The 26,112-nt window shown below is 50.5% G+C and overlaps 13 protein-coding genes across 13 annotated transcripts; 7 read left to right on the forward strand and 6 right to left on the reverse strand.

The window, feature by feature from the left end:
* Positions 1 to 1,280: 1,280 nt before the first annotated feature.
* CTAM01_13218 (fungal specific transcription factor domain-containing protein) lies at positions 1,281 to 4,082 on the forward strand (the record flags this gene model as incomplete). The annotated part of the gene is made up of 3 exons (XM_060529222.1): positions 1,281 to 2,114; positions 2,310 to 3,956; positions 4,017 to 4,082. The coding sequence occupies 3 exons, from the start codon at positions 1,281 to 1,283 to the stop codon at positions 4,080 to 4,082; spliced, it is 2,547 nt and encodes an 848-aa protein (XP_060376163.1).
* A 1,340-nt stretch (positions 4,083 to 5,422) lies between these two features.
* On the forward strand, positions 5,423 to 6,242 carry CTAM01_13219 (nucleoside-diphosphate-sugar epimerase; the record flags this gene model as incomplete). The annotated part of the gene is made up of 2 exons (XM_060529223.1): positions 5,423 to 5,682; positions 5,735 to 6,242. The coding sequence occupies 2 exons, from the start codon at positions 5,423 to 5,425 to the stop codon at positions 6,240 to 6,242; spliced, it is 768 nt and encodes a 255-aa protein (XP_060376164.1).
* A 736-nt stretch (positions 6,243 to 6,978) lies between these two features.
* On the forward strand, positions 6,979 to 7,164 carry CTAM01_13220 (uncharacterized protein; the record flags this gene model as incomplete). The annotated part of the gene is made up of 1 exon (XM_060529224.1): positions 6,979 to 7,164. One exon carries the CDS (start codon positions 6,979 to 6,981, stop codon positions 7,162 to 7,164), a length of 186 nt encoding a protein of 61 aa, XP_060376165.1.
* A 171-nt stretch (positions 7,165 to 7,335) lies between these two features.
* CTAM01_13221 (uncharacterized protein) lies at positions 7,336 to 7,818 on the reverse strand (the record flags this gene model as incomplete). Its single annotated transcript, XM_060529225.1, has 1 exon — positions 7,336 to 7,818. One exon carries the CDS (start codon positions 7,816 to 7,818, stop codon positions 7,336 to 7,338), a length of 483 nt encoding a protein of 160 aa, XP_060376166.1.
* A 648-nt stretch (positions 7,819 to 8,466) lies between these two features.
* CTAM01_13222 (uncharacterized protein) lies at positions 8,467 to 9,979 on the reverse strand (the record flags this gene model as incomplete). Its single annotated transcript, XM_060529226.1, has 9 exons — positions 8,467 to 8,500; positions 8,552 to 8,971; positions 9,037 to 9,174; positions 9,264 to 9,301; positions 9,352 to 9,506; positions 9,556 to 9,597; positions 9,657 to 9,747; positions 9,810 to 9,842; positions 9,896 to 9,979. 9 exons carry the CDS (start codon positions 9,977 to 9,979, stop codon positions 8,467 to 8,469), a joined length of 1,035 nt encoding a protein of 344 aa, XP_060376167.1.
* An 860-nt stretch (positions 9,980 to 10,839) lies between these two features.
* On the reverse strand, positions 10,840 to 11,273 carry CTAM01_13223 (methyltransferase domain-containing protein; the record flags this gene model as incomplete). Its single annotated transcript, XM_060529227.1, has 2 exons — positions 10,840 to 11,034; positions 11,232 to 11,273. The coding sequence occupies 2 exons, from the start codon at positions 11,271 to 11,273 to the stop codon at positions 10,840 to 10,842; spliced, it is 237 nt and encodes a 78-aa protein (XP_060376168.1).
* Positions 11,274 to 12,316: 1,043 nt separating this feature from the next.
* CTAM01_13224 (uncharacterized protein) lies at positions 12,317 to 14,122 on the forward strand (the record flags this gene model as incomplete). The annotated part of the gene is made up of 5 exons (XM_060529228.1): positions 12,317 to 12,542; positions 12,621 to 13,167; positions 13,224 to 13,287; positions 13,369 to 13,715; positions 13,786 to 14,122. The coding sequence occupies 5 exons, from the start codon at positions 12,317 to 12,319 to the stop codon at positions 14,120 to 14,122; spliced, it is 1,521 nt and encodes a 506-aa protein (XP_060376169.1).
* A 1,030-nt stretch (positions 14,123 to 15,152) lies between these two features.
* Positions 15,153 to 16,155, forward strand: CTAM01_13225 (short-chain dehydrogenase; the record flags this gene model as incomplete). Its single annotated transcript, XM_060529229.1, has 3 exons — positions 15,153 to 15,216; positions 15,270 to 15,881; positions 15,938 to 16,155. 3 exons carry the CDS (start codon positions 15,153 to 15,155, stop codon positions 16,153 to 16,155), a joined length of 894 nt encoding a protein of 297 aa, XP_060376170.1.
* Positions 16,156 to 16,492: 337 nt separating this feature from the next.
* CTAM01_13226 (calcineurin-like phosphoesterase) lies at positions 16,493 to 16,942 on the forward strand (the record flags this gene model as incomplete). The annotated part of the gene is made up of 1 exon (XM_060529230.1): positions 16,493 to 16,942. The coding sequence occupies one exon, from the start codon at positions 16,493 to 16,495 to the stop codon at positions 16,940 to 16,942; it is 450 nt and encodes a 149-aa protein (XP_060376171.1).
* A 2,501-nt stretch (positions 16,943 to 19,443) lies between these two features.
* Positions 19,444 to 21,262, forward strand: CTAM01_13227 (uncharacterized protein; the record flags this gene model as incomplete). The annotated part of the gene is made up of 4 exons (XM_060529231.1): positions 19,444 to 19,460; positions 19,515 to 20,393; positions 20,453 to 20,750; positions 20,807 to 21,262. 4 exons carry the CDS (start codon positions 19,444 to 19,446, stop codon positions 21,260 to 21,262), a joined length of 1,650 nt encoding a protein of 549 aa, XP_060376172.1.
* A 238-nt stretch (positions 21,263 to 21,500) lies between these two features.
* On the reverse strand, positions 21,501 to 22,265 carry CTAM01_13228 (acetyltransferase; the record flags this gene model as incomplete). Its single annotated transcript, XM_060529232.1, has 1 exon — positions 21,501 to 22,265. One exon carries the CDS (start codon positions 22,263 to 22,265, stop codon positions 21,501 to 21,503), a length of 765 nt encoding a protein of 254 aa, XP_060376173.1.
* A 790-nt stretch (positions 22,266 to 23,055) lies between these two features.
* Positions 23,056 to 23,463, reverse strand: CTAM01_13229 (uncharacterized protein; the record flags this gene model as incomplete). The annotated part of the gene is made up of 2 exons (XM_060529233.1): positions 23,056 to 23,228; positions 23,298 to 23,463. 2 exons carry the CDS (start codon positions 23,461 to 23,463, stop codon positions 23,056 to 23,058), a joined length of 339 nt encoding a protein of 112 aa, XP_060376174.1.
* Positions 23,464 to 24,728: 1,265 nt separating this feature from the next.
* On the reverse strand, positions 24,729 to 25,790 carry CTAM01_13230 (uncharacterized protein; the record flags this gene model as incomplete). Its single annotated transcript, XM_060529234.1, has 1 exon — positions 24,729 to 25,790. One exon carries the CDS (start codon positions 25,788 to 25,790, stop codon positions 24,729 to 24,731), a length of 1,062 nt encoding a protein of 353 aa, XP_060376175.1.
* Positions 25,791 to 26,112: the final 322 nt, after the last annotated feature.

The raw sequence follows: 26,112 nt of genomic DNA on the forward strand, positions 1-26,112 counted from the left end.
CGAAGTCAATGACCCAGCTGATACCAGCGAGATAGAAGTTGAGAAAGGTCACTTCCTCATATTGCTGCTAGTCTCTTGAACGTCATTCTTCCATGTGTCTGAGCATTTGATCAAGACTGCGCCAGCCACGGCCTATGCCAGAGTGACTCTCAGATGCAATCCTAAAGTTGCTTGGGAGATGTCGCAGATATTTCGCAAAAGAAGATGAATACAGTACTAGGACTGATAATGGAGCTAATACTCCGCTCTTCCGGGTATGCTTCTTGGGGGGGCCTGATGAATTTCTAAAAGGGTACCTTGAATCGTTACCTCTGTTCCAGCTGAGCGTCGCCATTTTGAATATTTGTGGTATGATACTCATCAGTCGTCTACACCTGCTTCGAAGCATTATGGTCATATGCTTCTACGCCAACAAAGACGTCCAGCGCATTGAAGAAAGCGCTGATTCTTTCTCCCTGCCGTGACATCTATGATTCTATCCTGATGGTTTTGGAAAAGTCGAAGTTAACAGGTCTTTGTCCATTGCGGCAACATCAAGCATAAATAAAAGGCAGTGTGAGTTGTGTCGATTCAACAAACATTCTCAATCAAGTTTTCTGAAACAACGAAACTTCTGAATTCAATGGTAGATGTAAAGACAAAACAAAAGAAAAAACAGCTTGACCCGCACAACTGGAAAATCTAGTCATATCGACTACGTTACCATGCCACATTGATTCCGTCGGGCACAGCTTTAATCATCTCGTGAAAAATATATATGAGCCGTGCTACAGCCGCCGGTTCTCAGGAACCGCGTGGATGTGTCAGGTGTCAATTTCGGTGATTTCTTTGAATCCTTCTCGGGGTATCGTGTAAGTCGGCAAATTGAAAAGCAGCTCGGTGAATTCTGTGCCAGTGCTCTGAGCCAATCAGATCATTGGAAACCTCGGTGTATGGCGGGCGAAACGATCCCCAAGCGCAAGAATCCCGACAACATGTCGGGGATAAGCTCCGTCTTACTCCCTTCGCCCTCGAATTCATCGTCCTCCTCCCCTTCACAACTCCCATTTATCTGATCATCTGATAAGATCTCTTGGAATATATACCAATAGTACCCTTGATCGGTCGATTATCGGTCCAGGCAACAGCTTTCGGTAAACGGGGCCCAGTCTACAAAGGTAGAATTCGGACTCAGTTCAAAAAGCCGAGCATCCCATCACGCTCGCCCAGCCCGCGTCCTGCAATCGTATTGATCCCCCGATTCTCAATTCCCCAACCAGAGACCTACAGTATTGCCCAATATGGACACTTTGAGAAGCCCAGATCAGTCCTCGGCGCCGAAGAAGCGGCGTCGGCCTGCTCTGGCATGCGAACAATGCCGCCGTCGGAAAGTCCGCTGCGATAGGAATCTCCCCTGCAGCACCTGCATCCGATCCAAACACGCCGTCTGCACATACACCTCGCAAGCAAAGCCAACGACTAGAAACAGTCCCAAACATGGGGCTGAAGTTAACGAGGGTTCTCTCCACACGGCTCTCCGCCTGCCGGACCTTGTCCTTCCCGCGCCCTCATCCCTGCGGGCGAGGCCACCGGTGACTTCTTCTCCCGCCGTTGGTGCAGATACCACTCTACCCACTCGGACACGGCTAGAAAACTTCAAAGACCCCGTCCACGGCTCGACCAAGGCCAGCGAATCGGGTCTCGGGTTCCCGGAACCGATCATCCCTACTTCTCGGCCCCTGTCAGAGGCATCTCCCACCACGCATGACCCAAGAACACTCGACGGAAACCCTCTATTCAACCCCACTGACCCCGGTGAACATGGCGGACTCTCCGACTTTGGGATCTGGCGGCCGCTAAACCCTTCGCGTCCCTCGGCTTCCGTGAGCGTGAGAGCGGAGACGGCATCGACTCCTGGAAGTTGCCCCGGCTCCTCGTCGACGGTGAATTCTCTGGTTGATCGGGTGAAGCAACTTGAGCAGCAGTTGTCGGATCTCACTGTGAAGTACGGTGCTAGGGAGGAAGATATACCTCAACCTACGCCTGGTCTCCGAGAAGGGTTGAGGTATAGTCGTGGCTGCGTCAGCAAGACTCGTTACTTTGGGCAGAGTCATTGGATGAATGCAGCTGATATGGTTAGTACTCATCTTTTCATTTCAAGCCTTATGATATCAGCCTTTGTTCATTGTTCCCCTGTACTTTCCCAGGGGTCGACTCAATGCCTCTAATGGCTCATCTGTCCTTTATTGTTCTACTATCATCCAGTTGTGGTACTAGACACACTCCTTGTCACATTGCATTAGCGTGCTAGATACTTACACTTACTACAGTTGTACCGTCTCGTCAACTTTGCAAGGAAGTTTGAAAACCGTCGATCATCTCAACTCTATGTTGACCTAGAAAGATGCAAAAAGCTAGGCCGCATCATCAAAGCCCGCCGGACACCCTCATTCAGCACAATCTCAACTGGCAAGAGCATGCCCTCGCGAGACTTAGCAGATGTTCTCATCGGAAACTACCTGCGCACCTTTGAGTGCATCCACCGCATCGTCCACGTCCCGACCTTCAAAGCAGACTACGAAAAGTACTGGCTGAACCCCTCCGACGCGAGCGACTCCTTCATCATCACCATACAGCTGTGCATGGGCATCGGCGCCACAATGCATGACGAACGCTTTACCCTCAGAAATCTGGCCATTCAGTGGTTCTGGGAAGCCATGTTCTGGCTCATTGCCCCCTGCGAAAAATCCAAGATGACTATCCCAGGGCTGCAGATCCGATGCTTGATGCACCATCTTCGTCACACGGCCAATATCGGCTGTGATCTCACCTGGATCGGCGCTGGTGCTCTTCTCCGAACGGCTATGTACATGGGACTGCATCGCGATCCCAAATCAATCATCAAAATGTCTCCATACCGCGCTGAAATTCGTCGGAGGCTTTGGGTCACGATCTTAGAGATGACGCTGCAGACGAGCGTCGACTCTGGAGGCCCGCCTCTTATTTCATTAGACGACTTCGACACTGAATTACCGGCAAACCTAGATGACGAGCAACTCGTCGAAGATGGCGAGTCCGCCTTCCCTGTGCCCAGGGATCCGGGTACACATACACAGATGACGGTTCCCCTAGCATTATTCGGAACATTCGCAGCTCGCCTCGCTGTGGCAAAGCGCGTCAACGAGTTCCGCTCAGATACAGTCTACGAAGAGACCCTCCGACATAGCAACGAACTGAGCAGATCGCTCCAAAAGATGATGCAGCAGCTTAAGGCGTACCCGTCTGTCACCTCCTTTCAGCTGCGGTACGTTCAGACCCTGACGTACCGGCTCTTCTTTGCCCTGCACCACCCGATTGCCCCGCTGGCGCTGCGGAACCCCGTTTACTACTTCTCTCGTAAGATGGTCGTCGACACAGCGTTGCGACTGTGTGAGGTTGCCTTTCTGGCACCTGACAAGTCTGGCACTGGCGCCACGATGAAGCCTGCGACCCCGTCGGAGGTGGATTTCCATCGATTGACTATTAATGGTGCCGGGTTTTACCGATCTGTTCCCTTCCAAGGCGTCATGACACTGGGGTTGGAGCTCATCAACATCAAGGAGGAGGAAGTGAGGAATGGGCACTCCATATTCTACAGCGGCTCTGAAGATCAGCTGCGCGGTATTCTTGACGCTGTGTACGACTGGTCGCGAAATCGGATTCGGTCGGGAGAGACGAACATCAAGGGCCACGCGCTGAGTGTACTTCTCATTGCTCATATTCATGGCTTGGAGCAGGGTGTCAGTGATGAAAAGATTGAGAACTTCTTCGAAGAGGCGTGTAGGGAGCGTGTTAAGGAGTGCCATGATTTGCTCAAGGAGTTGGCTGGAGGCGATGTAACTGAGGAAGGGGTCAGCATGCCCGATGTCCACGATTTGGATATGGACTTTGATGCCGGCGTCGACATGCTCGGGGATTGGGATTGGGGCACATCTTTGGTAAACATTCTTCCTCCAAGCCCCAAACTGGTTTGATTCCGCCTTCTAACTTGATTCCAGGACAATAATGGGTTCGGGTTCAGTTCCATTATGAACTTCAACGCTATGCCTGAGATGTTCTCATGATGCAGCACTCAATCTATTGGAGATACTGCCTTTGGAACTAGCATACAATCATCTGTCATGGTATTCGTTCGAAAGTCAGTCCACAACTCTGTAACATTGCGTCTTCCTGCGACAAAATGAGTGGCGGAGATCAATTCTCTCAGCTCAGTCCTAGACCGCGTGCTTGATCAGACTAGACCAAGCCAGAGACGAAATCTCTTTACGAGAAACTACTCCTCTTCGTTGGCAACCTTATGAAAGGTAGTTAGTGCTTGGGGACTTATTGCCGATGAAGCTAAGGCAGAGAAGAATCGGCAAAAAGGGAGATGGCAAGTGCGCTCCGAGGGCGCAACGGGGTAGAATTGAAGAGCTATAAGAGAAGCGAATACACGAAAGAAGAATTAATAGAGGGTTTCATCATGTGCTATTAGGCGAGAAGATGCTAGACTATGAACACTTGCCAAGTTCTGATGACAAGTGTTCGACTTTGAACAACTCAACGTGTAGGATTCAAGAGTAAAAAGAGAAAAGCCCAACCGGACGGAAGAACACCGAAGTCCACTGCAAAAGATGGATGAACAACCGTCTCAGCATGGCTGTGAGTGATATTTTCCGCTGCGGAGATTCTGTAATTTCGGCGTTTGGCGGGAATAACAGCTGAATCTTGCTGCATTCTACTCTAATGCTCTGAAGTACCTTACGTGCTTACTTACTTTAGCTGCAGTTCAGTGCGATTGCGACAGCATGTAGCAACCTGGGGCTTTAGCGGCGCAGTGGCTGCTTGCTGATGGCCCTCCTCTTAGAGCTAGGTACCAAGGCGAAATTAGACGTGAGTTTTGAGACGTAGCTGGCCAGCGTAGGTCAGAATTGGATGAATGCCTCACACCGGTCAAGGGATTTGTGACTATGACTGGATGGAATTAGCAACTATGCGGGGCAACAATATCCCGTCAGACGAACAGAAGTCCCTTCATGGACGTCTAAGCTTCGGACTTGATCCTTTTGAGGTCTTACTGCCTTGGTGCAGGTTCCAGAAGCAGCCGCGCACGTATTTCAGGCGCCGTGAGATGGCGATAGCGCTAACTCCGGGACGCCTTCCGCCGGCAGATGACTCTGTAATTCGTCTGCTAAGGCGCCAGGGTGGATTCAATGTCCGCACGACGCGGCCGCACCGCCCGCTCCGTCTTAGACGGCTGAGATTGAAAAGACGGCCGGATCGCTGCTGACCTGACTGAGATGTAGATTATTGCTCTCTCATCTTATTCACTTTTGATATCCAGGGCACTCTAGCAGAAGTGAAAATTTCCACAGTGACGTTGTTGTCATCTCTAAAGCACGACTCAACCGACACTATTAACACGATGCATCTCATCCTCACTGGAGCCACTGGCCTTGTAGGCTCAGGCGTTCTCGATGCCATGATCAAGATGAAGGACATCACAAAGATCTCAATCCTCAGCAGAAGCCCAATCCCCATGGCCGAAGCCTCAAAAGATCCTCGAATCAATGTCATCATCCACAAGGACTTTGAAAAGTACGACGCAGACGTACTCGACAAGCTCAAGGGCGCAAACGGCGCTGTGTGGGCACTGGGCATCAGCCAGAACAAGGTCAGCAAAGAGTAAGCACAACCCCTCCAACCACCCCTACGAGAAGTGCTTACACGACCCCAGGGATTATGTCAAAATCACAAAGGACTACACTTTGGAAGCAGCAAAGGCTTTCGCCAACCTACCGCCGAACAACGAACCCTTCCGCTTCATCTACGTCTCAGGCGAGGGCGCGACGCAGACGCCGGGCCGCTTCAGCGCCATCTTCGCCCGAGTCAAGGGCGAGACCGAGACCCTCCTCTCCGAGATGCGCGCCGCGAACCCGCGTCTGCGCGCCGAATCTGTCCGCCCTGCCTTCGTAGACAAGGCCGGCCACAAGGCCGTCGAGACCTATGCGCCCAACGCCGGCGCGCTGTACAACGCCATGAATATGTTCCTCGGCCCCGTGATTCGAACAACTATGCCGTCTTTTGTCAGCCCGACAGAAGTTTTGGGCAAATTCATGAGCGAAATGGCGATGGGCAAGATGGATGACGGACTTACTGTGGGCGGGAAGGGGATTATTACGCTTAACGGCGGATTGAGGGTCGTGGAGAATGTTGGCTTCAGAAGGTTGGCTGGTCTGCAGTGAAGATACCCCGTGAGATATGAATCCCAGTGCCGACGTGTAAAGTAGCTTTTTTGTTGTAGTATTGCGTTCCATTGGCAGTTGATTTATGACTCACTATACTGGTTGTCTATATGTTCAGGGTTTACACTGATTTGCGCTGGCATCTTTGGACATGGACGATCAACTTGTCGCATTGCAAGACTTTAACAATATATAATACGTGATCTGGGGCCAAGTCGCCAGCCAAAACCACTCATTGGATCCCGCAGGGGTCCCCTGGCTCAATGGTCTAGTGGTATGATTCGCCCTTCGGGTTTACCAATCCTTGCGCACAGCGTGAAATTGGGCGAGGTCTCGGGTTCGAATCCCGATTGAGCCCTTCCGTTTTGCCAATTCTTGATACGTCGTGTCAAGGTTGATTTGTTTTTGGCTGATGGTCATTCCTGGATGTTTGCGAGCGACGGCTTCGTCGCTTTGACTTGGTTGTGGCCAGACAACCCCTCTTGTGGTCTAGAAAGACTGAAGCTAATACGAAGTTAAGGCACTCATGTCGAGATTGTACTTGGCTGACATGACACGGCAACATTCGCGAAAAAACATTAGTGGGTGACACGATGGGCGGCAATGGGTGGTCAGGCAGTATGAAGTGGATGCGGGCTAACTTATGTATTGTTGTCGCCATGCGAGCTATCTGGAGCCGGAATCTCACTTCGGCATGCTTGCCCACGACCCAAAAGCCCCTTCCCGTATCAAACGAATGCTAGAGGATAAGACGCCCCGATACCAGGAAGCCAAGACGCCCGAACGCCGAATTACGAAATCCTCAAGACCTCGAGGCCGGATCTCTTCTGGTCGTTGTAACCTTTCTGCCGTTTCTTATAATATCATCCCAGCATGCCTTTCTCCCTATACCTATCCCCGTATTCCGTTTTGTCGTCCTTGACCTAGGAGCTCCCAAGTATGTCTCGACTCAAAGTAGGAAAGCGATGTTCAACATTCGAACCAATCTAAGACAGATGGTTGGCAGCTGGGCGGCGTGTGTTGCTAGCGAATACGCTCTAGCTGCATCGCTTGGTCGGCCCATGTAGTAAGTAGCAAGGAGATGTAGTATGCCTTACACCATGTAAGAAATATAGCTGCTGTCTGGTGCAACCGGCGAAGATTCTGCCGAATAGTCCTCGTCGCCTTCATTGTCCTCATATGGCGCGGAAATATTGATGACGGTACCGTAGGCGGGAGGCGGGGTGTTCCCTTCGAAAGCAAGAAGTGGTCTCCCAGTAGAGTCCTCGCGCTCATATCGAGGGAGCGGCTCCGATTGATCCCTAAAGCTGCGCAGGTTGGGCACCGTTCGTAGGTTGTCTCCGTAGTAGTATTGCGGTGGATTGTACCGGGCATCAAGGTAGGCCACGAGAATGTTGGTTCCGAGCGCTATGCTTCCGAAGAAGACGAAGCTGAGAAATATCAAGAAGAGCGCTTGAGGGAGGGACATGTCCCAAGGGTCGCCGTGCATGCCTTCCATGGCCTGGAGTATGGAGTCGGAGATGCTGAAGTCGTGGATGGCGAAGAAGTATTCAACACGTGCCTCCGGAATGTACATTTTGATGGCTGGTGTAAGTGATGATTCTGTTCTGATGTGTACTTCAGTTGCGCTCAGGCCTGATGACACGACTTGGTGTGTATGTCGAGAAAGCGTGGTGTTGTTTTTCTCAAGCAGGTTAAAACAGAATTGTGGGTGCATCCTCTAGGAGATTGCATCCAGCCAGGTAAAAGCTCGTCTTTGGGTGGGAGCGTGAAAGCGATTTATTCTACAATTCCTGGCCTTTCTCCGGAAGGAGACAATTAAGCTTCACGATTACCGTTTTTGCCAAACTAAGGCGGCTTCTGGATGTCCTCAGGACCCGTCTCTCTCTGCCAAGGAAGCACCTTGATACCACAACGTAGGACAAGCTTCTCTCCCGCCCACGGCTCGTCCATGTGTGAACACCTGGAAAACCAGAGCGTTGTGGTCAGGTAAAAATGCAGCATCACTCAATGACGAATGAGAACGACCCGAGTAGGGGACAATGATCGAAATCTTCGACTGTACAGGATACGAAATGGAATAAATTCGTTTCACTATTCTTTTCATTAGCAAGCACTTCCATACTTACTCAGCTAAGGTACATGTACGCAAGATATCCCTTGTTGAAATGACATCACTCTCATTCGGCAGAGCATCTGCTCCCTCAATGTTGTCTACCTTTCTTTATGCCTCTGGCTTTCTTCCGTAAATATTGTAACTGTCATGAGATGTCAGCTAATACCAATCTCAGGACCAACTTATTACTAACACTGTCCAGTACCCATGAATAGACCTGTCTTTCAGGTCCTTCCGGACATCAACCAGGAAGGCCTGCACTTCTTCCTTCGTCCAGTTGTGTATGCGAGTAAAAGCGGCCATGGTGAAGCCCTCAACACCAGAAGACATATTCTCGTGATTCCATATGCCCAATTCCTTATACTTAGGGTCCCTAGCCCATGCGTTCGAGGGCCATTTGTCGCTCTGGATTGTAACATCAACGAATCCGACCTCTCTCATCATCTCTGCAAGCGGTTCGATGTGCTGGTAGGGCCTTCCAAACTTGATGGATGCATCATAAATCAGGTCGACACATCTGGAGACAGCATGTTCCGGCTTCAAGGTACCATCGTCGGACTTGACGAACACGTCGTACTCCTGCAGCTCTAGAAAACCTCCCGATTTGAGGTTGCTGCAAAAGCATGAGTCAACAGGCATATTTCACTTTAGTTTGGGTATTCGACGAGGGCTTCTTACTCAAAGCACTTTTTGATGTAGACTTTCCAATCAGTGATTGAGGAGTTCATCGCCCTTGTGTGGATATAATCGAACGGCTTCGAGTAGACCCAAGGCTCTTCTAGGTCATCAATCTCGAACTTGACATTAGGAGGGATGCTTGAAGGTGTCAGTGTCTTGAAACCAGGTGCTAATGCAGTCCCAAGTATGGCTGCTAGTTGAACTTGACTTTTATACCAGGTACTTACAACTGTGGCATAGACGGAGAGAGATCAATGCCGAGGACCTGTCTCTGCCATTAGCTTTACACCATGAAAAGCATCTATCAGTACTTACTTCAGCTTCAGGGTGTTCCTCCCCAAAGTCAACTGCCCAGATTCCAGTGCCAGTGCCGACATCAAGGACCCTCTTCACCTTTGAGTCGGGGGCGTTCGGAGGTGCGAGACCCAGCTTGTTATCCAAGGTCAGCAGGAAAAGGTTGTGTTGCAAATCTGGCTTGCTTATCAGCTTAGTTGAGACCAGTTGAACAGAGGGACTCACCCAGTCTGTCAGATTCCGATGCGTCATTGGGAATATGATATTCTGCGTCATCGACGTCAGGTTTGCTCTTATTGCCGATGTTCCATTGGGTCAATACTCACGGCCGTCTTTGTACTTGTGGTACGTTCGACCATTTTCGATTCGATAATCAAGAATGGAGGAGGCGATACTCGTGCTTGATGAAGCGATGCTCTGTTATTGATCATTAGCTTGACCATGTCGTCTAGGATACAGTCACCAAGACTCGAACTCACCTCCCTAAGCTCAGACGCGTTGTCATCGGGGGCCTAATTCGTGTCAACGATTGAGAAGAAATGAGGTCCTGTGTCTTTCACTGTACATCTTGGGGAACGATGTGTCCCGAGCCTTCGACGGTGGCCAGGTTCGCGGCCGCAGGGGCTGCGCTTATGGTGTTGCTGTACATAGTCGGAAACGGAACAAGAACAAAGGCGTCGAAGGTTGAGATCAGGTCTTTCACCCTGAACGAAATGGCAATGTTTCCTTGAGAATTTTTTTTCGATTTAAGGATGAGGAGGTCACAACAGTGATACGATTAGCACGTGTGCACAAGAGGCTTGATTAATTTCTATTTACCCCTCTCCTTGGCTGGAGACAAGTATGCATGTTGGCGGCGAAGATACTATTCACGGCGTATGCAAGGTTCGTAAACATGGAACCAACGCACGAATCTGGACGAATTGGTTAGGTAGAGTACGACGTGGAGCTTGTATGGTGCCATGATGCAGGGTATAGTGTATATTTATAATTATGCAGTGCACAATTGTTTGTGAGTGCGTCGGTAATTCCATCACTTTTCATAATTACGAAGATAACTCTTCACGACGAGAGCAGACTGAAAGATAGCACTGTGATTTGACGTTCATGGTAAGGTAGTATGTGGGTTAAGTTTCAACGTACCGTAAGCTGCAACAGCTGGGTGGTCTCACATAGTCGTCGGGATTTAAAGGTTCTCAAGATGACAAGCACGGCCAATTTCAATCTGGCAGGGTCGCCTTCAAAAAGCGAAGTATCCGAACGGGTGCATCTTCTTAGGGTTACTGTTTCCAAGATTGAGACAAACTCAAATCCCCTTTAGTACTATCACCATAATCAAAGGCGTCATTAGGACTGGTAACCTCAGATTGGTTCCACTTTGTCTTCCTCAGGCCCTCCTCCAAACGCAGAGTAGCTAGGCCACGTTGTTAGCTTCGAGGCGCGATAGCAGCAACGCCTGAGAGACAAGAACGACTTACATTGGCAAGTAGGCATGAATATGCCGATCTCTCAAATGTTTTCGCACGTCAATGAGAAACAGGTGAACCTCCTCCTAGGTCCAATGATGTGCCCTACCTTAGTGAGAGGGGCCATGGTAAAAGCCTCGAAGCCGTTGCAGAAATGTTCGTTATTCCAGATTCCCAATTCCTTGTATTTGGGATCTTTAGGCCAGGGGGTTGGAGGCCACTTGAAGGCATGCATTTCCTAGCTAGTGTAAGTGATTTAATGCCATCTACTCCGTAAAGTACAGGGAATTGTACGCTTCTCACTGCCCCTCTGCTTGGCCGGATTCAATTATGCGGGACCACGGCGAAGATACTCTTTTCGGCGAGGAAACGTTCGCGAAAAAGGAAGCAACGCACGTAACACAGCGAGTCTCCCAGAGAGAATGGAGCTCGTACGATAACATCATGCAGTTGGTTGTGATGTCTGATGCCTGGCATGGTGGCTCGTGCATGGAAGCCATGTCGTTGAATCACATCACAGGGACATTTCCGACAATTACCAGCTGCAGCAGCCTGTTTGCTTCATGGTACTTTCCAAAACTTTGACACATACGGATGATACGTCGCGGCTTATTTGGATGTGGCTTATGAGGCTGAGATTAGGTGTCGTTGCAGGAGGTTCGGGAGGGGGTCCCTTCTATAGTTCATGCATACTCGTACACCCATACTCGTTCACCCAGAATTCGGACGATCAGGCTTGAAAGGCGACTGGATAGCGCAAGCAAGTTAATTCGTTAGGTGTGCACCATGCAATGAAGCCCGAGACGGATTTTGAGCATGACAGAGAGGGAACAGCACGAGCAACTGGGGGGCATGGAGTATTTCGAAGCAGCTCGTTGGCAATAATCAGCTAGGATAATCACACGAATGTGTCAGTTTGAAGACAAGCTTTCAGCAGGACCCGTCCGAAGTTGTAGACCAGCGGGGCTACCCCGACCCATCATCTCAAAGTCCCGCTTTTTGAGTTCAGCTAAACCGTCGGGTTGACAGTTGCAAGACTGGCAACCCCGGATTCGAGACTTGCTGCAATGGCTTATGCGATTCAGCTCGCCCAATCATCATTGATCGTTTGGACCAGACTATCCTACAGAGAAAGGATTTGGTTGCTGATGGTCTGCTCCCGACGCGCTCCACAACGGCTTCGGGAAACCCTGGGCGGCCTATTCCATACAGATACAGCATTTACCGAGAATCGGGAGCGACTAACGTCCCGAGCCGTCGGCCGTGCAGGCCAGAATCGTAATGCCGCCAATATCAAGCCCCACTCGACGCGCTCCGTCTTCTGACCGTGTAAGCCATCACTGAACCGCCGGGATATTCTAGTCAAGACTAAGATCGAGTAATCGCTGGCTTGGAGAAATATATAAGCTGAAGACCTTGGTCTTAGAGGTCTTGATCATACCAACACAATTCTTTTGATTCAACGATAGCTTCATCAAACCCTTAATTCCAACAGGCCAATCGTGGGAAAAGCGCCAGCCATGACCCTCATAGCCCAACAAACCAACGGCGATTCTGCACACGGCGGTGTCCCCAAACCAACGCACGAAAGCACTCTCTTAGATGGCGTGCTCCGATGGCCATCTACAGGACTCAAGGTTCTCATCGTTGGTGGTGGGCCTGCCGGCCTACTGACCGCTCTCGAGTGCTGGAAAAAAGGACACGATGTCGAAGTTGTGGAGAAGAACAACAAAAACTCTACAATTGGTGAGCCATGTTTTTGATACATGAAGTAGAAATAACGAATAATCAGAAATAAATGGACTAATTGACACTCGGACACAGGCGACGTGATTTTCATTGGACCATCTGCTCTCGCAACTTTCAAGGACTACCCGAGCATGCTCGAGGAGTATCACCGCCAATCGTGGGATGCGTTCTGTTCATACCGAAGACTTGATGGTCAAGAAGTCTGTCAACCTCAAGAGTTTGAGTACAACAGAGACGATGTCCAGCCCCACGTTGCTTGGCCCCTGAGAATCAGGACTATGGTTAGCCGACCGGGCATGTCAATCATGTTCTACGACCAATGCAAGCGTCTAGGCATCCCGGTCAAGTTTGGCGTGAATGTCGTTGACTACATTGAGAATGCTGCCGAAGGAACAGGCACTGCTGTCACAGCTGATGGCCAGCGACTCACGGCTGACATTGTGGTTGCTGCCGATGGTCTAGGCACCAAGTCGCACAAAGTGGTCATGGGAGAAGCAATCAGAGCCGTTCCCACAGGATTCGTCATTTGCCGCATCTTCTACCGCCTTGACCCGGTGAAAAACAAGAACCTCTATGAGAAACTGATCAAGACGACGAGGCCTGATCTTCGCACTCATTCCGGGTGAGTTCTTACCGACACTTGATGAACTCATCAGTATGTTGACTTTGGTTTTATAGTGGCGACTTCCATTGCATCTTCATCACTGCTAATGACTCTATTGTCATCGCAATCACGATGCCGGTATGCCGCTTTTCCTGGACCACACTCGCAACTAGTTTTGCTCTCCTGACAGATGGAAACGACTAACCACTATCGTTCTAGGACGATGGGACTGCATCGGAGTCATGGGCCGAGACCATCACTGGCGATGAGTTTGTTAGTAAACTGCCAGTCACCGAAGGATGGGACCCTTTGATTTTGGAAGGCATTCGAAACATCCCCGAGAACAGCATCGTCAAATGGCAGCTCTGCTGGCGCGATCCTCAACCTAAGTGGACATCGCCCGAGGGTCGGATTCTTCAGCTTGGTGATAGCGCGCACGCCTTTATTCCATCTTCGATATCTGGCGCATCTACAGCGCTGGAGGATGCTCAATCTCTGGCTGAATGCTTGCGGCTTGCCGGAAAGAGGGACGCCAACATTGGAACTAAGGTTCACGAACTATTGCGGTACGTCTAAATCTATATGCATATGGCCTCTGATCCCTCGAGCCAAACTGACTGTGCCTGAAACCAATAGCATTCGACGCGCCTCTACCCTCCAGCGTCTTGGATTCGCCAATCGACGAGAGATGCACCGGAAGGGTGGATTTGAAGAGGTCATGAAGTCTGCCGCAAAAGGGGGCCCGATGGGACTTGGCAAATGGATATGGACTCACGACCCTGCGAAGTACGCCACCGAAAAGTTTGCCGAAGGCCGCAGTCATCTCGAGAATGGCACTCCCTTTGAGCATACAAACCTTCCCAAGGGGTTCAAATGGGAACCCAACTGGACCATGCAAGAGGAGATTGAGAAAGAGAAGCGGGGAATTCACACCCCTGACCTGAAGATGAATGGTGACTGGAGCATCTACTAGACCTACACGATGTGTTGTATGGACGACCCCTGTCAGAATTATAGAGTTAAAAACATATACAGAGGCGCAGAATCAATAGTATATGTTTTCAAACACAACATCAATCACCTTGATCCTAACTCAACACCCATTTCGGCATGTACCTGCGAGATATAAAGCCTCATTGCTGCGGCTAGCATGGCTTGATGCCCACTTCTACCACGTCGAGCGGCGTTGAAAAAGCCTGAAGTTTTATCACCTTAATTATGGTATATCTATAATAACAGTCCGTTTCGTTACGTATTCTTGTAGGCTTTGTAGGCTTAGTACTTTGCACCGCGTTTAGTACTGTAAGGGCTGCTGGATGCCGACGACATGACGAAGCTCAAAGGGAAGACATGCAGTCAGTCTGATCACGTAGGGTAGAGTGATGTGGTGAGCTCAGTGAGACTGCAAATCCAGGTGATCCGTCGTCATGAGATAAGAATCACGATCAAAGGTTGAGGTGGAGCACCGCCGAGTGTCGGTTTATCGCAGGAGGAGCGCCGCCTTGCTCCAGCCAGATTTGATTTGTAAACTGATTGAATTTGTAAAGCATTCCGATTTGTAAACGTGTTCGATTTGTAAACCCAGCTGACCACCAATAATCACCATAATTCTTTCTGCCAGCTGTTGCCGATATTGAAGCCGTCGCTTACAAGTCGCTCAATTCAGACAACAATCAGAGCTCTTACTTTGAGCGACTTAACGAAATAAAGTGGGCTACATCACCGAAGAATACAATTGGCTAAGGATGTCTATTCAGACGCGGTCCGTTGGTTCTTTGTCCTCGAAGTTCAAGTCGTAACCTAGTACAAGGCACGGATGTGGCTGCAGGAGGTGCTTACACCTTATGGGCGCCACCTCTGTTGTCCGGACATTGGCGCGGGGGCTGGAGTATATATGATGGAGAAGTCCGACAACATCGCGGGGATCAATCCCCGACCTGCATCAACGAAATCGACCGCTCTTTCACAATCTTGCAAGGACTGCAGTAGAAGAAGAAGCAACGATGAATTCGAACGCGATTTTCAGGGTCGACGGCATCGTCGCCGTGATTACAGGCGGCGGGACAGGTATGCATCCTCCGGCAAGACGTAGATGAACCCAGTGCTAAGACAGCACCTAGGTATCGGCCTTACAATGGCGAGGGCCCTAGTCTCTCAAGGTGCCGCCAAGGTCTACATCCTTGGGCGCCGTCTTGAGGTGCTTGAAGACGCAGCCAAAGAACATCCCAACCTGATCCCCCACAAGTGCGATGTCACCTCAAAGGAAGACCTCCAATCCATTGTCGACCGTATCACCAAGGAAGTCGGCTATGTCAACCTCGTTATCGCCAATTCAGGTGTTCTTGGGCCTTCTGTTCGCTTTAACCCAGCGCATTCCGTTTCCGATTTGAAGAAGATTCTCTTCGATGACTTTTCCATGACGGAAATGACGGAGGTTTTGCATGTGAACATCACGGCTGCCTTTTTTACCATGTCAGCCTTCCTTGAACTCCTTGATGCCGGTAACAGGAATGCTCTCAAGGGTGGTTTCGGCAAGCCAGACCAGGAAGGCAGCAACGTGATCGCCATCCAGAGCCAAGTCATCTTCACGAGCAGTATTTCAGCTTTCAGTCGGCACTTCTCCTCGACGCCCCCGTACTTGGCTAGTAAGACTGCTATAATGCAGCTCACTAAGCAGGCCAGCAGCCAATTGGCTAGACATGGGATTCGTGTGAACGGGATCGCCCCTGGGTGTGAGTACTACCGTTCTGATTCTGCATCTCAATTTTGCAAAACTAATAAACTCCAGTATTCCCCTCAGAAATTGCTTCTGGGCTTATCGGTGACCGCAAGCCAGAGACCGAGTCTCCTGATGATACGAAATTCATTCCTGCGAGGAGGTTTGGGGGGGATGAGGAGATGACCGGAGCAATACTCTACCTTGCCAGTCGTTCCGGCAGCTATTCGAATGGTTCGATCATGGTCATGGATGGTGGCCGGCTGAGCGCCATGGCTAGTTCCTACTAGAGGTATTCTAGTTTCTGGTGTCGGTCAATTCTGATTTCTAATTGAGGGTATTTACGGCTCAATGCCTGCATACCATATGATATCGATGGATGCAAACTTGATAGGAATAAGTGAGGATGAGACACGTACTGCTGGACCAATTTCGCGTTGTCTTCTATGTTCTTGGCGACCATGAGCCATATGGCTCTAGCTGGGATAACGCGTGGGAGACGTTGGGCAAATTCGGAAAAGCGAATCGAAGTGAACGGAAGTAGAATCCTGAAAGCGCAGTTGGCGAGTTCGTCTCCATGTATCAGCGAGAATACCGAATTCCCGACAGCCACATAACGGTACTGGGATGCAGACCATTCTCCAATGTCCCATCATCGAAGAGACGCCAGTCAGCAACAGCCTAAACGACTTCCGCGAAATCGATGACTGGACTGTCGAAGAGCATTGCCAACTGCACAAGCAAGACCTAGCCTGGTTGAACAGCAGAGTCAACGCCATATCCGTCGACTCTGAGCGCAAGATTGTCATCTTCACGCACTACAGTCCGACCGAAGATATCCGCGCTGTTGAACCTTGTCATGCTCAAAGCGACATTAAATCTGACTTTCAAACAGACTTGCAAAACGAAGATTGTTGGAAAAGCCCTAATATCAAGGTCTGGGCGTTCGGTCATACACACTTCAACTGCGACTTTGTGGATGAGGCGACAGGGAAGCGACTCTACACCAACCAGAAGGGCTACTGGCAGGAACACTCTCCAGGCTTCAGGGAAGGAAACGTGGTTCACGTGGGTTGAGGCTCAAACATGAGAGTGTGGTCTCAATGCTCTCGGCTGGGGAAAAGGTGGTTCCCTAGCCTTGTGGGAAGATAGCAACCCCAAAAGAGTTTCCTCCTCGAGTTGGCCATATGCAGCCTACAATCGTAGCCAAGCCCTAGCCGCCCGGAAGAGAATGAAATATCATTTGTCTACCGCTTGATCAGCATAATTTTTCACAGGAGACTCAAGTGGAACGCAATGGTGGTTTTCCGTTCTGCAAAGTGGTCACTTTTCCGAATCGTCCCGACCCTCGCGTCCGTATTCAGTGGAGAGAATGGTCGGTCAGCTGCCGCAGCCTGTGAGAGACTTGTTCTAGAAGAGGCCACGCTCAAGCTCACCGACTCGGTGGTACCACGACCCTCTTTTACCCCTTTCTCCCCAAACTCAGGCTTGCGGAGGATCTCGGAGGCTCTCCGGTGAGACTGAAGTGCGGGATGAACAGGAGGCATCGAGGCAAGCACCGAAAAGTTTGTGACGGTCATCAGATGGTGCAAAACATGGAGAATTGGACATGATTCTGGGGGATGGTTGGGGTATCAGTCCCAGCGATTGAGCAAAAGGATGGAGAAAACTCGAAATAGATGGTAGCAGACGTGTGAAATCCAAGAAAGCCAAGACATCGCTCTCCATTTATCATTTCTCCTTTCCCCATCAAAGACGTTCGAGTCGGTCCGTTGAATACAGCGAGAGTCTTGGGCGGTTCCCACTCGCAATCGGACCGTTACACTCCACATTCCACCCCGAAACTGCGGAGAATGGGGCATGCAATTTGGGGCCCCGACGCTCCGCGCATGGCGGTCAAGTTCCCCGGCTGCCCCGATGGGAGGCTGTCGGAAGTATTGCTACATAACGGATGTCCCATGGGGGCTCCAGCATTATGGGCGGAGAAGCATACATACTGGAAGTTTTGAACTGTACTGTGAAGCTATCAGACCATGAAGCTAGAACCTGTGTGATTGTAGAAGGCCAACAGGAGCTGTCCAGCGGACGAGACGCAAACTGTCAGATCAAAGTTGCCAGCTATGCTTTCCTCTCATCAAGTCGATCTCAGTATTCATATGAGGGTCAAAGAAACCTGTAGCGAAATGCTTTCAGTTGTTTGACTGTCGATGGTAAACTTTTCAAGATGGAGCAACAAGCAACACTTTAGGTAATGCCAGAGGCGTCCAGCGCGCTGAATTACGGGGGCATCGCAGGGATGGCATTGACTTGTTAGTCTGCCCAGACTGAAAAAGCACAACTTTGCCAACTGCCAACATTCGCCCAGCCAGCAGTCTTGGAAGTCCATAGTTAAGTTGAACAAGACGCGTTGCGCTCACAGTCTAGGCACGTCACATTCTGTCTCGGAGTAATCCAGTGACCCGGCTGCATCTTACAGCACAATGGACTTCTGAACAAGCAGAAACAGGTCGGTCGCGCCGCTGTCTGACTCGCACGTGAGGGTCTGGGGATCGTCATTACTTTTTATTCCTGGTGTTCAATTCCAAGACGTCGCGTTGTGCAAACCCGGCCCCACGTTGCCGGTTCCGCCTTCGCCTATTGCAGGCTTTGACATTCGTTTAGGTGGAAGAATCAGCAGTCTTGCAGAGTTTCTAGGGAGACTCGGTCGCGCTTTGAGAGCTTGGCCTCCCATCGTGGACTCATCTTGGCAGCATAAGCCGGTGTCTTGGCTTCACAAATCGATTCCGTATGCCAATGTCCGCGTACCCCTGCCTCGCTGTCGGCAATGACGGGGGCCAAGCAGCCGATCTGAAGCCTCACCCTCAAGTCTCCCAACCATTGTCGACGGAGTGAGCCCCATGAACAGGTGCTTTTCGCCCTGCCCAGCTTGTCTATTGTTTGATCTGAGCTTTTCAACTCGCTGGCACTGCCAGCTCTCTAGCTCGCACGACTCGCAGACACCAAGTCCTGCCTTGGTGGAATGCGCGGCGCCCTTCCAACCCCGGATTGTCGATGCATGGGGCTTCCGACAGTCAGTCGCGTGGGTGGCGCCTTTCCTGTCTCCCCCAGATGAAGGCGTGGGATGAAAGTGGATTGTGTCCATGTACGGATACAACAAGGACTTCCCAAGGTCATCCCACACCTTCCATCGAGCCTTCATCAACCTTGCCGGTCTGCGCCCCAGTATGGAGAAAGGATAGGACCGAGTCGGCCTCTGGGGCAACGTCATAGCATCGTTGCCAATCACTATAGTCGGTCAGCCGACTCAGGCTCGTCCACATCTGCGAAGTGGCAGGATGTGGCTGCAGTATAAAGCCATCACGGTGCATACATGAGAGACATGAGCATCACTTCCCACGCTCTCTGGCTTTCCCACACAACTGGGCTTGAGCCGACCTTTCATCCTATCTCCGCTACTCCTTCACTGGACTATTAGGACATCTGCATGAGTTCTTGAGCGAAGAGCTTCTGCTCCCTCACACACTGCTCCAGATTCCACCCAAGCTCGATCTCGATTCCGTACAAGAGCATCTGAAAACATGGGGTTGGGCAAGAAGTAAGAAAGAGCCGTTGCACTGTACACTCTGGTAGTCACTAACCCCAAGTTAAGGTCCATTCGCATTAATGGCGCCGACTGCGGCATCGAGTCGCTTTTGCTTGGTGTTATCACCAGCATAGGAGGCTTCCTGTTCGGTTATGACACCGGTCAAATTTCATCTATGCTTCTGTTCACGGACTTCAAGAGACGCTTCGCAACCGGTGCACCAGACGCCGACGGTATTCCGCAATGGGTTCCCATTACCCAGTCCTTAATGGTGTCGCTCATGAGTATCGGTACTCTCATCGGTGCGCTCTCAGGTGCCTACACAGCCGACTGGTGGGGCCGACGAAGGAGCTTGAGTTTTGGTGTCAGTATCTTTATCGTTGGAAACATTATCCAGATCACAGCCATGAACTCGTGGGTTCACATGATGATGGGTCGCTTCATCGCTGGTCTGGGAGTCGGCAACTTGTCTATCGGTGTGCCCATGTTCCAGTCGGAGTGCTCTCCCCGCGAGATTCGTGGTGCTGTTGTCGCATCCTACCAGCTTCTCATCACCTTCGGCATCCTCATTTCCAACTTGATCAACTTCGGCGTTCGCAACATCCAGGAGTCCGACGCTTCATGGCGCATCGTTATCGGCCTTGGTATTGGCTTCTCCCTGCCATTGGGCTTGGGAATCCTCGCCGTTCCCGAATCTCCTCGATGGCTCGCAGGTCGTCAGGATTGGGAAGGCGCTCGCATGTCCATGGCGCGCCTCCGTGGTCTTAAGGACGATCCGCACAACGAGACCGTCGAGAAGGATCTCCAGGAAATGTTCAAGGTCATTGAGGAGGAGTCCAAGACGGGCTACGGTACTTGGCTTGAGTGCTTCACTGGATCCTCTGGAATCCCGAAGACCGTCTACAGAACGATCCTGGGTATCTGCATTCATTTCCTGCAGCAGTGGTATGTTGCCGTCCACCGAAGTTTCAATGTCTAAGAACAGTGTCTAACATCCACCATAGGACCGGTATCAACTACTTCTTCTATTACGGAGCACAAATTTTCGAGTCGGCTGGTATTGACGATCCGATCATGGTTCAGCTTATTCTTGGTGCCGTCAACGTCGTGTGCACTTTCTATGGTCTCTATGCTGTTGAGAGATACGGTAGACGCTGGCCCATGTTTATTGGTGCTCTGTGGCAGTTTGCCTGGCTCACAATCTTCGCCTCTGTCGGCACTGCCCTTCCTCCCGAAACCAGCGCAACCAGTGGCATCGTGATGATCGTCTCGGCCTGCATGTTCATTGCTTCCTTTGCTAGCGTAAGCTTCCCCCTGCCAACTTTAACGATTCTCCTTACTGACTATCTATCTTATAGACCTGGGGACCTATGGCGTGGTGCGTCATTGGAGAGACATTCCCTCTCCGAACTAGAGCCAAGCAGGCATCTCTTGCTACCGCCGGTAACTGGTTGGGCAACTTCCTCATCTCGTTCCTGACACCATTCGCGACCAACGGTATTTCTTTCGCATACGGTTTCGTTTTTGCTGGTTGCAACTTAGCCGCCGCTTTCCTCGTATGGTTCTTCCTCTACGAGACGAAAATGCTGTCCCTCGAGAACGTCGACAGAATGTACAGCGACCCAAGCGTCAAGCCCTACTCTTCCACCAAGTGGGTGCCTCCAGGCTACATCACTCGCAAGGATAAAGACGAGTCCGCGTTCCAACGAGCATCGGTCCACACCGACAACAGCAACCCAACTGAGAAGGCAAGCGATGAGAGACCTTTCTCCGAACATCACACCAAGCAAGAAACTACATCCAACGCCGTTTAGGCCATTATAGTTTCATAGTTGCTTGCGTCTATAGTTTCAATAATAATACCATTGAACATAATCCATGTGTAAGGTCATAGAATCGGCTGTAACTTCGCCGTGTGGCACGTGGGCGTATGCTTTCCCCTTCTGAAAGACCTCTATTTCAAAGCTTGAGAGACATTACGAGGATGAACAGATCTTTTGTTCGAGCTATTGTTTAGAATACCAAGCTGTGTCCCTTTTCCCCTTCAGAACGTCACTGGCCGTCTCCAGTCCTCATGAAAATATTCGAAGGTCTGTCTCGGTGCGCGAATTGCTCTTCAACGTCATATTCGATCTCTGGACCTTCTTGCTTGAAGCCCAGCTTGGAATACACGTGTCTACCCATACTTGACGCCTCCAAGAGTAGCTCAAGCCCGCCACGTCGCTTCGCCTCATCGAGACCCCACTGAACCAGCTTCTTGGCGATGCCCTTACCCTGGAACTTGGGATCCACGGCGCACATGTCCAGCACGAAAACTGCCGGCTCAGCCGCCGTCGCCTTCTCTGCGATGACCTCCTCACGTCGCTTGTGCAGCGATCCCATACAGGCTGCGGCGTATCGCTGCTCGGCTTCGTTGCCGGGGAAGATGGACTCCAGCCCGAGCTCCTTGATCAAGTCTTTCGGTGGCTGATCGCCGTGACCTTCAATGGCGGACTGCTGTGCCCAGATTGCCATGCCTACGATTCTGCGCTGTCCGGCATTTTCGGGATCCGGAAGGGTGGCCTTGAGGAAGACGACATTGGGGTCGCCCTTGTTGTTCTGGTTGACGGTTTTGAAGCGGTTAGCCATGCGACCGGCGCCGCGAACCACGCCTTCCGGCGTATCCCAGCCGGGGTTCATGGACAGGTAGACACCATCACGAGCTTGGTGACCGAATGCGTCTCGGACGACCTCGGTGACTTGAGTAAAGTCCTCGGGCTGGGAGATGACTTCGATGCGGACATCATAGTTCTGCCCCGCGACGGTGGTGCTTGCCATGGTTTCTGCGGGGTAATCGCGGTTGAAGACTTCAAATGGCGGGGTCAAAATGCTAAAGTCTGGGTCGCAGGGGCTTCGAGGCGGTGTTACTGCGCAAGATTCCAATGAGTCTCGAGTTTGGTTGTTGAGTCTACAATTTCTGCATGGAACGAAGTTAAGTGGACAAAGTGTCTTTACTGAAAACTGAAAAAGTCAGCACCTTTGCCAAGCTCTTCTCTTGAGCACGACAAACGGACAACCCGAGTTGAACCTGGACGCATGAATCATCCAATGCCCCCGAGTTGGTATGGCCCACTAGACTCCGCATCTCGGAGACGAAACCCCCGATTTAGTCGTCAACTCCATGTTTCTTGCTAGTGCCCGAGCTGACTTAACTCTTATTAACAGACACGATTGATCCAATTCATGAGAATGTAACGTTGAATGACAACATAGGCTCTTATGGATTCAAATGTCAGAGCCCAAGAGCTAAGTGAGAATGGAGAAAGTTGTGAAATTTCAGACGGCTGACTCTGGTCGAGAAAAGACTGACCATGTCCCAGAGGCCGAATGCCGCTAGAGGTAAGAATAGAGACCCACGATAGGCAGCTAGCACTTTTTGATTCACAGCGTCCTACGGAACAGTAGAAAGTCAATGGTGTTTAACAACAAAAAAGAGTTCAAGATGCTTGGCATCAACTAATCATCCTACTGGTTTCGTCATAAACACTTAGCGCATTCATGGTAGCTTCAGGCTTTTCCATCCACTTGATCTAATTCTTTTTGGCGCTCCCAAATGTTTTCTGACAAATTAACAGCCAAACACTCTAGCAGTGCAAACATTGATACCAGCAGCTCCAGCGCCAGGTGCAGCCATGTACTCGCACTTTGTCGCAAATGTCCACGAGCCATGCGGCGCAGAGTACTCCACAACATCATCACGGAAGCGCATGTATGCTGAGTATCCAGAGCGGCAGTTCAGACCTAAGTTTGAGATTACAATTAGCTATTGGTGCATAGTTGCCATGTCAGAGTGCGGTGAAAATAACTCACGCCAGCCATTAACGTCGCCGTATCCGTTCACGCTACAAACCTTTTGACCATTGTCTGTGAGCGTGATAGTGGCATATTGGAAGTTGTTGATGCTTGCGACGAAATCGACGCAAGCTAGTGCAGAGCCGGCGAAAGTTGCGAGGACGACGTTCTTGAGGGAGACCATGTTGACTGGATGGATGATTTTCGTTTAAAACTTGGGATTGGCGAGTTAACTAATGAGGAGATGCAAGCTGATTGAGGTGATACTTCTGATCGTGAGGATTGCATGCAAGCACAGAACAATCATACTTATACTTGGCCGTCCTGAACATGATCGAGCCCAGACTATTAGCAAACTTCTGCAATGAGAAAAATAATGGCTGCCTGATCGGAAATGCCCCGTAGTAATTTCTTTCTCAATAAGCCTCCTAACGTTGGCAAATTTTGAGGTCTTGACCGCTGCGATGTGAAGTATTGGCGGCTTACGTGCCAAGACAAATGTCTAGCTGCCTGCCTCGCCAAGTTAAACAACCCCCAAGCTCTAAGCCCCATGGGGTCTGATGTCGCAGGGGGGCCGTTTCCCCTTTCAGGATTCGAGGTCACCTTTCAAGAGGAAGTCTACCCCGATTGGTTGTCTTGCTAGTTGAACTAGGAGTATAACATTACCTCATGAAGCCAACAGTGAGTCTGTCAGGTAGCTGCTGACTCGCCCCCCAGCAGCGGCAAGCGACGATGAACATTGATCCTTTCGCTGAAACCCTCGCAATCGGCAGTCTTATCAGCTGGGAATGGAGGAAATACACGTTTTCGGCTATTTGATTTAAGCTGACGTGAGATTCTCTGGTCTGTTTAATGAATGGGTTTGAGTTCTGTTCGAACAATATGACAACGCAGAAGTCGGGTCCATACGCGACTTGCCTGATGCTTATGCAGGCAAGGACACCAAGGTAATTGAAACGTTCTGTGGCTCGTTCTGGAAATCGTTATCAAGCGCCAGATCTATAGTGTTTTCGGTAGAATAATTCTGCCCAAGCAAATGATCGACTGATACCATGTTGTGTACTCCGTAGGTTCTTGATGGCGTAGGCACCCCACAACCTGAACTGAAAGTTCTTCTGGACCATCCCTGCTGCCTTCCCTGCCACCTTAAAGTTAAGTGCCCTTTCGATCCGAGAGAAGTGTCACCTTAATCTCACCTCACTTGCAAAGTCCCGTAGCTTTAATAGATGATTGGTCTGCTTGTACTTCACTTTCTACTCGTCATAAGCTAGAGGAGTTGACCCATGATAGAGTGTGAATTGACAAATGATTAGCAAACACACGTTAAATGGTTCAGCAGACGTTTCTAAAAAGCGAAGTGCGATTCAAGAAATCTAAACAAACAATCTACAAGGCTGAACAAAAAAACAAAGAAATGATCCAATCAATCAAGGAACCGAACGTTTGAAATCAGGCAGAGCCAACGGCGAATTCCTTGACAACCTTACACACTGGAGCTGCCCCATTAGCAGCATACTCGCAGCGCTCGCCCTTCAAGGTAGAAGCCAGACCCCTCTTCTCCTCCATGCGGGCAAAGTGACGGGAGCGCTTGGTGGGAACGCTCTTGGGAGAAACGTCAGTGAAGGCCTTCTTGGTGGAGTCCCAGATCTTGTTGTCGGAGGTGATGAAAGGAGCACCGGCAAACTTGGTCAGCGACTCGTCCTTGCCATTGAAGAATCCAGAAATCTCCTCAAGGAAGGGAACAGTATCAATGGTCTGGTTCTTGCCGGAAAGAGAGCGCTTGCTGAAGGACTCCTTGCAGCTGTTGCGGTTTGCGACCTGTCCCACGTTGTCGGTAACGTACTTGCAAGCCTGCTCAAAGGTGGTCTTGGCTAGTGTGTCGTTCTTGCCCTTATTGAAGATACCGGCAAGGTTCTCCATGTCGAGGTGAAGGGACTGGATGGGCTTGTTGGTGCCGTCGGGTTGACCGTCAAGCCAGATGCAGCGCTGGCGAACACCATTGAGGACGGCGCCCCAGTTCCACTCGCGGCCGCACTGGAAGCCCAAGTCACCAACAGGGATGAAGACCTCGTCGCGTCTTGCCTGGGTGTCACTTCCCTTGAGAATGATGTTGGAGACGCAGATGGCATTGCCACCAGGCTGGATATCGAGAGACTTGAGGTTGAAACCATTGTTGGTCTTGAAGCTCTGAATAGGCGCCTCAGCGTTCTTCAGGCCCTTGAATAGTTCCAAGTCACCATTATTGCGGCATTGGTCCTCGGGCTTGTCACTATTTCCTTCGAAAACACCAAAGATCTGGGTGTTGGAGAAGTCGGACAGGATGATGGAAGGAGGGTTGCCCGCGGCATCTTGGTTGTCTCCGATTTCCATGCGGATGGTGTAGAAGTCAACCTCCTTGGGCTTCGTGTTGATGGCCGACATGATGCCAATGCCCGATGAGACGAGCCCCAAAAAGGTAGCGACATTGCCAATGGCGGTGCCGAGGGTTGCAACTGCTCCGATAGCGGCCATTTTGAATCGAAAAATTGGTTGTAAGTGAAAGTGGTAGGAAAGTTCCTAAGTGAGTGAATAAAAAGCACAAAAAAAAATGAAGGAAGTACAACTCGTTGTTGCGATGGAAGACTGATCTGATTGAGGTGATGATGAGAAGAACAACATATTTTCGAGGACAAGCAAAGACTTTTATAACATCATGACACTAACGGAACTGTTCCTATTCCATGTACGGTCATCATGATCACTCCTCAATATCAATTTTGATGATGCCAATCCATCACCTCGCTTAGCCTCTTGATTGAATCCATATTACGCCTGGCCAAGTAAGGCCAGCCTT

Source organism: Colletotrichum tamarilloi, assembly GCF_030869305.1.
Source record: "Colletotrichum tamarilloi strain Tom-12 chromosome Unknown Scaffold_91.1, whole genome shotgun sequence".
Taxonomy (NCBI): Eukaryota; Fungi; Ascomycota; class Sordariomycetes; order Glomerellales; family Glomerellaceae; genus Colletotrichum; species Colletotrichum tamarilloi.